The sequence below is a fragment of the Grammomys surdaster genome, unplaced genomic scaffold, assembly GCF_004785775.1.
Source record: "Grammomys surdaster isolate TR1022 unplaced genomic scaffold, NIH_TR_1.0 229, whole genome shotgun sequence".
NCBI classification, from domain to species: domain Eukaryota; kingdom Metazoa; phylum Chordata; class Mammalia; order Rodentia; family Muridae; genus Grammomys; species Grammomys surdaster.
This window is the reverse complement of record NW_021604674.1, coordinates 4,338,731-4,352,808: the sequence shown is the minus strand read 5'-3', so window position 1 is coordinate 4,352,808 and position 14,078 is coordinate 4,338,731. Positions and strand designations below refer to the sequence as shown.

The 14,078-nt window shown below is 37.9% G+C and overlaps 1 protein-coding gene across 1 annotated transcript in view; it reads right to left on the bottom strand.

The window, feature by feature from the left end:
* Positions 1-2,280: 2,280 nt before the first annotated feature.
* LOC114626176 (cytochrome P450 2C55-like) overlaps positions 2,281-14,078 on the bottom strand; it is a 21,706-nt gene continuing 9,908 nt past the window's right edge. The window contains exons 4-8 of the mRNA XM_028773521.1: positions 10,670-10,846; positions 7,968-8,109; positions 6,723-6,910; positions 4,243-4,423; positions 2,281-2,462 (exon numbers count right to left, since the gene is read on the bottom strand). Coding sequence (XP_028629354.1) covers positions 2,281-2,462; positions 4,243-4,423; positions 6,723-6,910; positions 7,968-8,109; positions 10,670-10,846 — 870 coding nt within the window. The remainder of the gene's footprint in view (positions 2,463-4,242; positions 4,424-6,722; positions 6,911-7,967; positions 8,110-10,669; positions 10,847-14,078) is intronic.

The following is a 14,078-nucleotide window of genomic DNA, read 5'->3' as shown; positions in this document are numbered from 1 at the left end:
ATAGATAGATAGATAGATAGATAGATAGATAGATAGATAGATAGATATGATAAATACTGCAATATGCAGCCTTTGATATCTAGCAACTTTAAAGTCATATAGCTATCAGGCATTAAATGAAACACAAAATCTATTATCTTTGTTATTTACTATTAGATTTAAAATGCATTAATGGCTTCTTATTTTCCCAAATGAATACTTTCGTTTCTTGAGTTTCAAAATTAAAGATCTGAGAATTTTAAGGATCTATTGTTGTTGCTGGTAATATTTAAAATGGCGGCACCCAATCTGGCTTGTAGTTTATATTCCCGACTATCCTAGGCCTGAGGCCACGAGTGGCGGTGATGTATTCTCACCACAGCTCAGCTCAGGCCACCGTCTCAGGCAGCCAGAGACATGGGCCCAGGCACCTACTAGATGCCAGTATGGGAGATGGCTCTGCCAATCTTCCACACTGTCTCCACAAGGCTGGGCTGAGTCCAGACCATCCAGCCATCCACGTAGTACCCGGTAGAAATGAGACTCTAATGCTTAGATTATCCAAAGGCTTTATAAGTTTGATAATGCTCAATTAACAAGATGCTCACATAGTTAGAGGTGTGTCCCAATATCTAACCTTGATATAACTTGTTACCCAGGACTGCTGTCAATACATGCATTGTCATCCATGCCTCCTACATCTCTCCTCCTTAGCTCCTCCTCTTCATTCTCCTCTTCCTCTCCTCTTCCTCTCCTTACTCCTCCCACCTTAGCTTCTCCCAACTTTCGGGGAAATTTTCCTACTACATACTGTTTACAATAAAAATGAGAAAATAAAAAATAGGAAAGAAATTAAATAAGACATGTGTGATGGCTATTTTTGTTGTCAACTTGACTACATCTGGAATGAAATTACAATCCAGAAACGGAGGGCACATTTGTGATCCAGATCTCGACTCAATAGTGGCCATAAAAAGTTCAGGCCTAGGCAAGGTAGTACATGTGTTCAATCCTAGGAGACAAAGCCAAGCAGAACTCTCAAGACCAGGCTGGGACAGAGCAAGTTCCAAATTCAGGCAGGGTGGAACACACCATTAATCTGGGCCATATCTCTGCTGGAGGCCTACATAAGGACAATATGGAAAGGGAGTGTTTATTCTTCTTTGTCTGCTTGCACTTATTTGCCACCATATCTGTTGGCACCTACTTCTTCAGGATTCCAGCTTACACAGAAGACCAGCTGAAATGCCTAGCCCCATGGGACCAAGCAACTACTAGATTTTTGGACTTCCCATCCATTGCTGTCCATTGTTGGTTTAGTTGGCTTAGTTATAATTCATTCTAATAATTTCCCTTAGTATATAGAGGCATTCTATAAGTTCTGTGACTCTAAAGAACCCTGACTAATAAAACATATAAAGATGGAAAGATCTCCTGTACTCATAGCTCAACAGAATTGATGTCAGGAAAAGGCCTACATTAGTGAAAATGATCTATGAATACAATCTTCATCAGAATTTTAATGTGCATTTTGACAGAAATAGAAAAAAATCCTAAAAATCATATGAAAGCACAAAGAAAAACAGAAACCACAAAGCAATACTAAATAAAATGATTGATCCTGGAGTTATCAAAATATTTTATTTCAAATTACACTCTTGAGCCATAGTAACAAAAACCATATAATGCTGTCACAAAATCAGACATGTAGACCAATGAACTAGAATAGAAGGCCAAGAAATAAACCTAAGCAACTACAACTACCCAGATTTTGAAAAAGTTGACAAAATAAAGAATTCCAATTCTTACTTATTACCAATTCATTTTTTTCAGTTTCATTTTAATTTCCAAATCCCCATTCTAACAGGTGAAAGATGATATCTCATTAAGCATTATAATACTAACCTTACTTTTTTCACTCTTTATATGCATTATGTGGGAAAAAAAGCCTGAAAAATGATTCTTCAGTTAATAACTCCTTTTATTTTGGATCAATCAAAGCAGAGATGGCTCTCAGTTGAACTCTTCTGTATTATACCCATAATGTACTAGTAACACAGCACATGTCTTAGTGCAGTTCACAGTCAATATAAGTGTTATAGACTAAATGGGGCAAAGGATGGATTTGCATGATAACTCTGGAAAATCTTCTTAAACAAAGAAGAATGATGACTGGATTGTGGGAGAATGAAGAGATGTGAGAGGAGAAATGAGAGAGATAACCCTAATAGTGGAGAGGATATGGGAAGTGCCCTTGAGAAGTCACAGACACCAGCATAGCAGTAGCACGTGTGTTCTGCTTTAACGAGGAATGAAGTACAGCTGGTATGAAGGTGGTACACGACCAAACGTATTGGCCACTGGAGTAGTGTCAATGTCCTTTGTATCAACGAAAGATTTCAGGTTAAAATTCTGTACAATGGTGGTCAGAAGCAAAAACAGCTCCATGCGAGCCAGGGCCTCTCCCACGCACATTCGCTTTCCTGAAAAACAAAAACAACACAGAAGTTTCTCTCCTTAAAGTAGGTTCTGAACTGTTATAAAGGTAGACAGTTAAGCTTGATTCTTAAATGGTGGATGAGTCAAATACTAAATGACTACAAGGATTTTTAAACAGAGATGCACACAACCATGGACACAAATGTTGTCTGTTCAATATCTGGTTTAGGAGGCACCCTTCATTCATTAAATATTTACTATAAGTTCTATAGCACAACTTTACTAACAATTCATACAACTACCTTTGATCTTTCAATTTGACATCAGTCTTCACTGCTCTAGTAGCTGAAGGAGAAGCATTAAAGCAACTCAGATACTATGTTCTATTTGTGCATATGGGAAAGTAAACAGCTACAAAATACTTTTACACTCAGTTTTTCATAGTTACCTGTCTATATCTATGACTCCTTCACTTTGAATACATCTCCTGCATCTGCCCACAAGAGACAATATTGGAATGGCTTCTCCTGGACCTTCACATGTTTTTTCCTGTCTGATACTAAATGCAAGGTTTAACCCTCCTCAGCTCAATTAATAGCTCCCTTTCCCATTTTCCAATGTCATAAAGCTTCACACTTCACCAATTGTCTCAGAAACGCTGCTCTGATACTTTCCTCAAGGACCACAGTCTGTAACATTTCTTTATGATTCTTCAAAATCTCTTCAGATAGGAGATGCTGACACACACACTCCCAGGCTTCCTCTCTATCCCTGCTTCCCCAACAACATGGACCACTTGAACATTTTGCTATGTCATCTTCTGCCTCACTTTCCAAATATGAGTTCACTAAAAGGAAGGGCTCAGTCTGTCATACATGAGAATGTACAATGCAGACCCACATCAAAGTCATAAAAGCACATGCCAAAAATGAATGTGACTCCACAGAGTGGAGCAGTGAGACTGAACATCTGAGGTGGAGGATCATAAGTAAAGAAACTCCAGAGGCTCTGGGATCACTGCTGAGTGTCTTTCCACATGCCCAAGGTCTTTCTCAACCTCCATCCTTGTCAAGTTCTGACAGCAGAACATGTCTGCTCCTGTACTTTGTTCCTTGGTACAGTTCCCTCCCTCCCATTCTTGTCTTATTTCTTTGCTCCCTGTGAGCCAGCCAACTTTTCTGCCTTATCAGGATAGTCCTGTGAGTTTGAAAGAACAGGAGGTGAGTGACCTCCCTCCTGACCTCCCCAGGAACCCAAGCTTGCCTCTCTCACAGCACTAATACAATTGGATTACAGTGCCCTGTTGACTACCAGCTTCCCTAACTCAGAAGTAAGTCTCTTCAGAGCCTAGTCTCTATTATATTCTCTAAAGCACTTGGGTTCCCAGAGCTGTCTAAGAATGGATTGAGATACTTTTCTCATGCAGCTGAGAAAAGTCTAAATGAGGCTCACTTCCAACAGGAGCACTTAGGAAAGATAGAGGTATATGCAGAAGCAAAAGTCAAATGGCCTATATTTTAGTTTTCTCAAGTCAAAAAAAAAAATAGGCTGGATATTCTCAAAGCCCAAGTAATGTGAAGGAACAATCAGAATGTGTTGTAATCAAGGGACACATATGAGCAATGGGAGAATTGCTCCGAGGAGGCACAAAGAACAAAACCACCTGTCCCTGAGGATGTGGTAGGCAATCCGTTTTATCTCAGAATTGTATCTGGTGGAATCTTGCCTTGTGGCACATGCCTATGATGTCAAATAATCAGACAGATAGGGCAAGAATATTAAGTTCAGGGTCAGCCAAGACAACAGTGTCCCCAAAAAGTTTACCTTGTACCTGAAGTAAAAACAGAAATAAACTGTATTCACCTATTGAGAAAGGCATAAAGTAGTCACTTTTCTTGAAGTTCCCATTTTCATCCAGAAAATGCCCAGGGTCAAATACTTCTGGGTTGGGAAATTCTTTGTCATCATGTAGCACAGAAGTCAATGATGTTACTAGGTCCGTGCCCTGAAAATAACAGATAAAATATGTGAACCCACCCATAAAACTTTTGACCCGAAATTTAGCCTCTTTACAAGAAATGCAGGGACAGGGAATAGAACAGAGACTGAGAAAATGGCCAACCAATAACCAGCCCAACTTGAGATCCATCCCATGGGCAAGTACCAATCCCTGACACTGTTAATGATGCTTGGTTATGTTTGCAGACAGGAGCTTCGTATGACTGACCTCTGAGAGGCTCCACACAGCAGCTGACTCAGAAGGATGAAGAGACCTACAGCTAAACAGCAGAAGGAGATTGGAAACTCTTATGGAAGAATTGGAGAAGGATTTTGGGCCCAGATGGAGATAAGAACTCTACGGGAAAACAGAGTCAACTAACCTGGACCATTGGGGCTCTCAGAGAAGGGACCACTAACCAAAGCGTATACACAGGCTAGCCTACACACACACACATATATATAGCAGCTATACAGCTTGGTCTTCATGTGGGTCCTGAACAACTGGAACAAGGCTTATCCCAAAAGCTGTTGCCCATACATGAGATATGTTCTTATTAACTGGGCTACTTTTTTGGGCCTCAGTGGAAGAGGATGTGCCTAGCCACACAGAGACTTGATGTGCCAGGGTGTGGGGACACACAGGGGATAAGGATAGGGGAAGGATTGTGGTAGGAAGTGACCAAGAAGAAGGGGCAGTGAGAGGTATGTTAAAATGAATAATTTTTTTAAAAGTTCAATGAGTGGAAAGGTTCAATGGTGGCTGAGCAGGTAAAGGCATGCAAGTCTGAAAACCTGAGTCTGATTCCCAGAACCAAGAAGGTAGCAGGAGAGAACTGACTCCTGCAAGTGGTCCTCTGACCCACCCTCCCTCAATCAATCAATCATCAATCAATCAATAAAAATAAATGTAATTTTAAACTTTAACTATGAAAGAAACAGGATGCTATCATGGCTGCTTTTCCACATTGTCTTAGAAATTCTCGTTCATGGAAAAAATACAGGAAGAACACTTTAGGCATTGAAGTTAGCCCTAAAAAATTAAAGGATCAATAAAATCTCCAGAAAAAAAGAAACAAACAAACAAACAAAGAAACAAAAAAGGAACAAAGAAAGAAAGAAACTATATTTCCACCAGACCTAAATAAATTTTAAAGGAGTTCTACAAAGTAAAAGAGGTGCCAGCTTATAAGAAAGAAAAAAAAACATGAGAATGTATGGAGCTCACAAGTAACAACAACTCACAGAATAGTTGAAATGGTTCTAACATTGTAAGAGAATAAAACAAACCATTCATCTCTTTACTATGAATGACAAAAAGGAGTAAAAATAATAGCTGTATAAGTATGTAAAAATATAGTTAATATAAGAAAATAGAAAATACAACATCAAAATCAAATCGTGGGGCCATAGCTCAGTGCAATAACACCTGGCTGGCATGTGCAAGGCCATGAGTTCAATCCCCAGCACTAAAAAGAAAGAAAAAGAAAAGAAGAAAGGATAAATTTTCAAAATGTACATGTGTATGGTGGCGCATGCCTGTAGCCTAGCACTGGGAGGCAGACATAGGGGAATCGTGGGAGCTCAAAAGACTGAGAACCACATCAGAAAAGCAGAGAGACGCAGACTGGGATTTAAAAGTAGGAGAGAATGGTGTACAGACACAGAGTTTTTGTTGGGCTGTTTTCTTTTTCATTTTTGTTGTCACTGTTTCTTTATATCTTTTTAAACTTTATCAGCATGTTACTTGTCATTTCAACATAGCTTGTTGAAATCAAAATATGTTTTCTTATTATACAAGGCAAAAATCTACAGTAGACAGTCACAAGAAATGAGCAAGGAAGCAAAACAGGTTTTAGAATAAATCACATTGCCACAGAAGAGCATTTAAAAGAGAAAGAAGAAATAAAGAAGCTATAATTAGACCAGAAATGACACTTGGAAAGCAATACTTGTCAATGATTACCTAACTATAAATAGCTTAAATTTTCAAATTAAAAAAAACACAAGAGACTCAGTGTTCAAAATAAAACAATAACAACAAAATAGTCATATTGTTAACTTATTTCACTTATAGGGACATATACGAACTGAAAGAGATTCAACCCTAATAAAGCAGAAGTAGCCATGATTAGATAAAATATACTTAAAGCCAAAATCAGAGAAAGGAGACAAAGATGGTCACTGTATAATAGTAAAAGGTTACTTCAGCTTTTCTCATTTTGTGTTGGTGGAAGATTAGAATCATATTTTTAATTCAGAAACTACAAGACAACTGAAGTACAAGGTCAGAGGAATAAGCTTACCTTGGGAATTACATAATTTCTGAATCTAACATTACAGGTAGCTGCATGGGGAACATTGTTGGGGATGAGGTTAATGTATCTCTGGATCTCGTGCACCATTGCATCTGTGTAGGGCATGTGGGTTCTGTCCTGCATGCAGGGACTCCTGTGTCTGCCAATCACATGATCAATCTCTTCCTGGACTTTAGCTAATAGAACACAATTAAGAAATGGTACATTTGTCATAACAATTCAAGTCTATATGAAATGTTATAAAGGTATCAGGCCTCACACACACTTAGAAACACACGAATTCCCCCCGACAAATTAGGCATTAAGATTGACATGTGCAAACAGGTACATCATTGTACACGGTATTAAACACAGCGATGATGGAATATTTCAATATGGAAATTCTTATACATGTGAATTCTAATCATTACTGTCTTACTGGAAAAAAACACATAACAAGAATTAATTTCACATCTAAATAACAGTGATACTTTAAAATTGAGTCATGGAGCTGGAAGGATATGTCCTTGGTTAAGATCACTGGTTGTTCCTCCAAAGGGTCCAGATTTAATTCCTAGCATCCACATGTGGCTCACAAATGTCTATAACTCAAGTACCAGAATTGATGCCATCTTCTGGTCTCTGTGAACACCAGGTATACACATGGTCTACAGACATATGTGTAGGCAAAACATCCAAATACATAAAATAAATAATAAAGATTTTAAACTAAATACTAAACGTCTGTATGTGTATGTTTGTGCACATGTAAAACTTAGTTTCCTGTTATTTACTCATATAGCTCCAAAAGGCATTCACTTTTAAATGTTCTAGAAGTTGTGTCAGTAGTTTCTGTTCACGTTCACAAATAATAGCTATTTCTATTATCTTATTATACTACTTGTAAGCAGTTTTACAATAGAGATAAATTACACTCCTATGACCACGTCACACAAAATATTGAAACTCACATACATATTTACACACACAGACACACACACACACACTGACACAGATACTACCCAGAGCATCTTTTCATTGAATTCAGAACTCTGGTGTTTTACTGACAATCACAGTAACTTTATTTCTCTTACTCATTTTTCTCTTTTGTCAAAATTGGTCTCGAAAAAGAAGAAAAATAATTGGTCTCATTTGTATCTCATCATATATATACAAATGACATCTGGTGACACAAAACTTCTTTCAGGCTATCTGAAGAAGACAGACTTTGCCTCACAAATCTCAGAGTTGTACCTGTGACCTCTGTGTGTTTCAGTAGGAGCAAGAGTCCATATCTCAGGGTAGTGCTCGTGGTTTCTGACCCGGCTACAAACACATCAGTTACAGTGGCCAGCAAGCTTTCAATAGTAAACTCCGAATGGGGATTGTGTTTTTCCTGAAAGTTTTTATTTTGTTATTAGAGAGTGACTATACATAATAGAGAGTGACTAATTTCAACAGTTTTCAAATAATACAAGTTGGTTGACAATAAGCAAATTTAGAATGTGAAGTGCATAAAATATTACAGCAAATGTACAGTATAGCACAGAATGTAAATTAACTAGCTTGATCTTCATTTCTATACCCTTATTTCTTCCTTGCATCAAAATTAAATTTCTCAGAGCATGCCACACCAGTAACATGACAAAAAGAATCCACTGATACAAAATTTTCATTCCTTCTTTTTTTTAAAGATTTATTTATTATGTATACAGCATTCTGTCTGCATTTATGCCCGCGAGCCAGAAGAGGGCACAAGATCTCATTAGAGATGGTTATGACCTACCATGTGGTTGCTGGGAATTGAACTCAGGGCCTCTGGAAGAGCAGCCAGTGCTCTTATCTTCCGAGCCATCTCTCCAGCCCTCATTCTTTCTTTCTTAAAACACAAATGGCAATGGAGATGGTATACCTCACCTGGAGCATAAGTAGTTTAACAGCTGTATGAAGGCTGGAGAAATAAGCCATTAAAAACACTTGTTGCTCTTCCATGGGGCCCAAGTTCTATTCCCAGTATCCATATCTGGAAGCTCACAGCCATATGTAATCCTAGCACCAAAGTATCTGACATCTCTGGGTCACTGACAAACAAACACAACACCTATGCATAATTGTATAATAATAATAATAGTAATAATAATAACAATAATAATAATAATAAATTTTTAACATCAATATGAATACTCATGTTAAGTGTAAACATGGAAAATGGCAGGCATGTACCACTGTACCCAGAAAGAGCTTGAAGGTTTTGGAGTGCGTACAAAGTTGAATAAGAGACTCCTGACTCTCTTCTACCTACTGATACATCAATATATATAAATCAATAAACATATAAAAATTGATATATTTATTTATATGTATATATATGCTTTATGTATTCATGTATATAAATGTATATTGATTTTATATGTTGATGTAAGAATGAGTTTAGAGATTAGCACACTTGTAAACTAAGAATTTACTTATATTCATGCACAAAATTAAAAGTAAAGGTTAAAACTTCATTGGTCCAATAATTACAATCCAAAGATGCTATCATAAAATTCTTTAAAAGCCCCGGCATACAGAATTTTCTGAGTGAAAGGCCATAAGTGAAACACTATCTCAAAGGTTCCCAGTAAGTTGACTCTTAAATCAATGACTCTAGGCTAGAGGGGATTAAACATATATGTGGCTCTCTAAACCATGGGGCTAATGGTTGCTTTATACAGTTATGCAAGGACCCCTAACAGTGATAATTACTGCGGAGACTATTTTAACATTGGAAAGTGCACGTGAGGGAGCAGACAAAGGAAACATTGCACATTCCTATTCTAATACAAATTATTACAGTCATCTTGGCAAACAGAAAGACAGTTCCTCAAAAGAGTAAAAATGAAATGAACATGAGTCAGCCATTTCACTCATTATACATCCAAAACCAAATTGAAATTAATAAGTGACAGAGATGCCTGCTCTCCTATTATCTCCAACATTATCCACTGCAAATAGCCAAGGTACCTATGAACAAAATTGTAGACTTTTAAAATATGAGAGATTAAAGATCAAGATGGTGGGGCTGGAGAGGTGGCTCAGTAGTTAAGAGCACTGGCTGGTCCTGAGTTCAATGGTGGCTCACAACCATCTATAACTGTAGTCCCATGGTATCTGATGCCTCTTTTGGTGCACAAAACACCCACAAACACAAAACACATGAATAATTTAAAATTTTCAAGATGGCTGAGAATAAGCCAGGATTAATGACATTATTTCAGAATCTATCTTTTTATAATGCAGACTATCATTAAGACACTCCAAAGAAGCCTTGTAGCTGTTTCTTGAATTCAGATTTCACTCTTCTGAACTCAGTGATTCCTCCTGGTAGCAAGAGCATTGCACTCTTGTTTTGTTTTAAAGAAACACCTGAATAAGTGGAATTTCATCATGCCAATACCTACATTTTCAGAGCACCTCAAAGACATTTTTAGCTGATTGTATATCCAGAATCATTTCTGGTTACACTTAGCTAAGGTTCTTACCCTCCTGCATGTTACCACACACATCTTAGCCTCTCATCACTTCACTGTGCCTATCTTAAATCCTCACTCATGCTATCTCACTCCAAATACTCAAAGATTAGTAACAAGCCCAAGTCTCATTAGTCACAAAGATTAGTAATTAGTAACAAGCTCAAATCACCGGCTACATTAACCACAGGTCTGTTGTTCTCCTGTGTGATCAAGTCCACTTTTAACTAACTCACCCAAAGTGTATTTTTCCTGTCCTCATATACCTTATTAAATAATTCTGATTGCTTAACAATTCCATTTTAAATCTTAAGTGAAGCAAGTCCAGTTCATGCCCACAATAGGAACCTAAAGTGCTTACCAAGTGGTTCTTGCCTGAAAAGTTAAATTTTGCCCAATAAGAATAGAAATAATTGATGAAACATAAGCCAACAAATAACACTTTACCTGTTCCATTTTGATCAGGAAACAGTCAATGAAGTCCCGAGGATTGTCCATGTCCAGTGTTTCTTGGTGTTCTTTCACTCGCCCCAAAATATAACTTTTTATTTCAGTAATATTTTTAATTACTTTGTTATGACTCCCTGGGAGATAATCGATGAAGGCAGGCAGAGCATTGCAGACCTTAAACAATTTTTGAAAATATATTTATTAAGCTGAAGGTAGTCACTAACATTTGTAATCCAGTTACTAAAGAGGCCTATGTAAGGGAATCACCAGAGCCTTTGAGTTTGAGAATAACCCGGGTAGCATAGTAAAATACCATCTCAAGAAAAAAAAAAAAAAAACCACTGCTCAAACTCCACCTTCTTTTCTACTGGGGTGGATCATCAGCTTGTCTGCACCCCTGAAGAAGGCACAGTTTGAAGGCAGCCCAGGAGATCTGCTGCACCCAGGGTATCAGGGAAGATCACCAGCTAGTCTGTCCCTCTGAAGATCCCACAGTCTAAAGGCCTTCAAGGAGATCTGCCACACCAGAGGTCTCCCAGGAGACAAGCAGCAACTCAGGGACAAAGGAGGCAGGCTCCAGACAGAGAGACCCAGATCAATTAACACTAAAGATAACCATATGGTGAGAGGCAAGCACAAGACCATAAGCAACAGAAGCCAATATACTCTGGCACCATCAGAACCCAATTCTCCCACCACAGCAAGCCCCAGATAACCCAACACACCAGAAAACCAGAATGCTGATCTAAAATACTATCTCATAAAGATAACAGAGTCCATTAAGGAGGATATAAATAACTCACTGAAAGGAATACAGGAAAACAATAGAACAGGTAGAAGCACTTGAAAAGGAAACAAACAAACACAATCAAACAGGTGAAAGACTTGAACAAAGTCACCCAAGGCCTAAAAATGGAAGTAGAAACAATAAAGAAAACTCAAATGGAGGCAATCCTGTAAATGGAAAACCTAGGAATGAGATCAGGAGCTACAGATGCAAGCATCAACAACAGAATACACAAGATTGAAGAAAGAATCTTGGGCATAGAGCATACCTTGAAGATATGGACAAAACAATCCAAGAAAATACAAAACAAAACAAAAAAAACCTCCTAAACCAAAACAGCCAGGAAATCCAGAATGCAATAAGAAGACCAAACCTAGGAATAATAGTAATAGAAGAGAATGAAGATTCCCAGTTCAAAGAACCAAAAAACATCTTCAACAAAATCGGAGAAGAAAGAGATGGCCAGAAATGGTCAAGAAGCCTATAGAACATCAAATAGATTGGACCAGAAAATAAAATCCTCTCATCACATAGTAATCAAAACACTAAATGCACAGAACAAAGAAAGAAGATTAAAAGCTGTAAGAGAAAAGGGACAAATAACATATAAAGGTAGACCTATCAGAATTAAACCAGACTTCTCAACAGAAACCCTGAAAGCCAGAAGAGCCTTGACAGAGGTCATACAGACCCTAAGGGAACACAAATGCCAGCCCAGGATACTGTACCCTTCAAAACTCTCAATAATCATAGATGGAGAAATCAAAATACTCCATGACAAAATCAAAATTTAAAAATATCTATCTACTAATCCAGCCCTACATAGGAAACTAGAAGGAAAACTCCAACACAAGGAGAGAAACTACACCAAAGAAAAAACAAAAAATTAATCATCTCACAACAAAACCAAAAAGAGAGAATCACATACACATAATGCCATCTACAACAACAAATATAATAGGAACTATGTATCTTTAATATCTCTCAATATCATAGAACTCAATTCCTCAATAAAAAGACATAAGCTAACAGACTTGGATACACAAGCAGGATCTAGGATTTTGCTGCATAAAAGAAACACACCTCAAAGACAAAGACAGATATTACCTCAGAGTAAAAGGCTGGGGAAAAGTCTTCCAAGTAAATGGTCCTAAGAAACAAGTGGGAGTTGCCATTCTACTATCCAATAAAATAGACTTTCAACCAAAAGTTATCAAGCAAAATAGGAATGGACACTTCAAATTCATCAAAGGAAAAATCCACCAAGTTGAACTCTCAATTCTGAACAAATATGCCCCAAATTCATGGGCACGCACATTTGTAAAAGAAACATTTCTAAACACACATTGGTCCTCATACAATAATAATGGAAGACTTCAACACCCTACCCTCACCAATGGACAGATCATGGAAACAGAAACTAAACAGAGATAACACAATGAAGCTAACAGAAATAATGAACCAAGTGGATTTTAACAGATGTCTACAGAACATTTCACCCTAAAACAAAAATATATAGCTGCTTCTCAGCATCTCATGGTACCTTCTCCTCCCCACACACACTGCTAGACCAGAATCCTGCTGACCCACCCTCTCCAGAATTTGCTTTATCCTTTCTGCCTAGTGTGCACTGTGATCCAGATACCCCAAGAGAAGGCACGGACCAAAAAATTCAGCCCCACTTCATCCTTGCCTGCTTGGTGTACAGCAGTGCTTAGCTATCCCAAGGGAAGAAGCAAAAAATGGAACTATAAGAAGCAAAAAATCCTTGTAATTCCAGAGTTGGGGAGGCAGAGACAAGCAGATCCTCAGGGTCTCCCCAGTATGTTAGCTGCAGGCCAGAGACAGACTCAGAGAGTTTCTGTTTCTTGTCCCAGAAACAAGGTAGAGAGCTCCTAAAGAAGCTTGTCCTCTGGACTCCACATGCATGCATACATAATATACATACATGAATGACACACACATACACAGAAACACACAAAAGCAAATAAATAAAATAACCTTAAAATATAATAAAGTGCCAGGAGGTGGTGATGCATGCCTTAATCCAAGCACTTCAAATGCAGAGACTAGATAATCTCTGTGAGGTTGATAACAGCATACAAAGCTAGTCTCAGGACAGCCAAGGCTACACAGAAAAACCATGTATCAAAAACAGTAAAATGAAATAAGATACAATATAATTAAGCAAAAATATTTCTAAAAGAAAAAAAGTAGCACAGAGGAGGAGTAAGAAGAATGATGTACTGAGATGACCTCTTTCTGAATTCTTGAAGCTTAAAAAAAGAGAGTGTTAGTAGTTAGGGGGTCACATAATCATATTGACAATTATCTTTCCCACAGTTGTGCTGATATTGAGCCTATATTGAACATACAGCTAGGTCAAGTTGGAGAGTCAGACCCAGTATGTCCTGAAGCCTGCCTGAAAGATAACTCCACAGGTGTACCCAATTGTTTAATCACACTTGTTTATAAGCTTTTACCCATAAAATAAAATGTTGGGTTTCTTAATGTCTATGGCTTAACTATTCAGAATAGCTAGGAAATGGAACCAGCTTAGATATCCTGCAAAAGGGGTGTGTGTGTGTGTGTGTGTGTGTGTGTGTGTGTGTGTGTGTG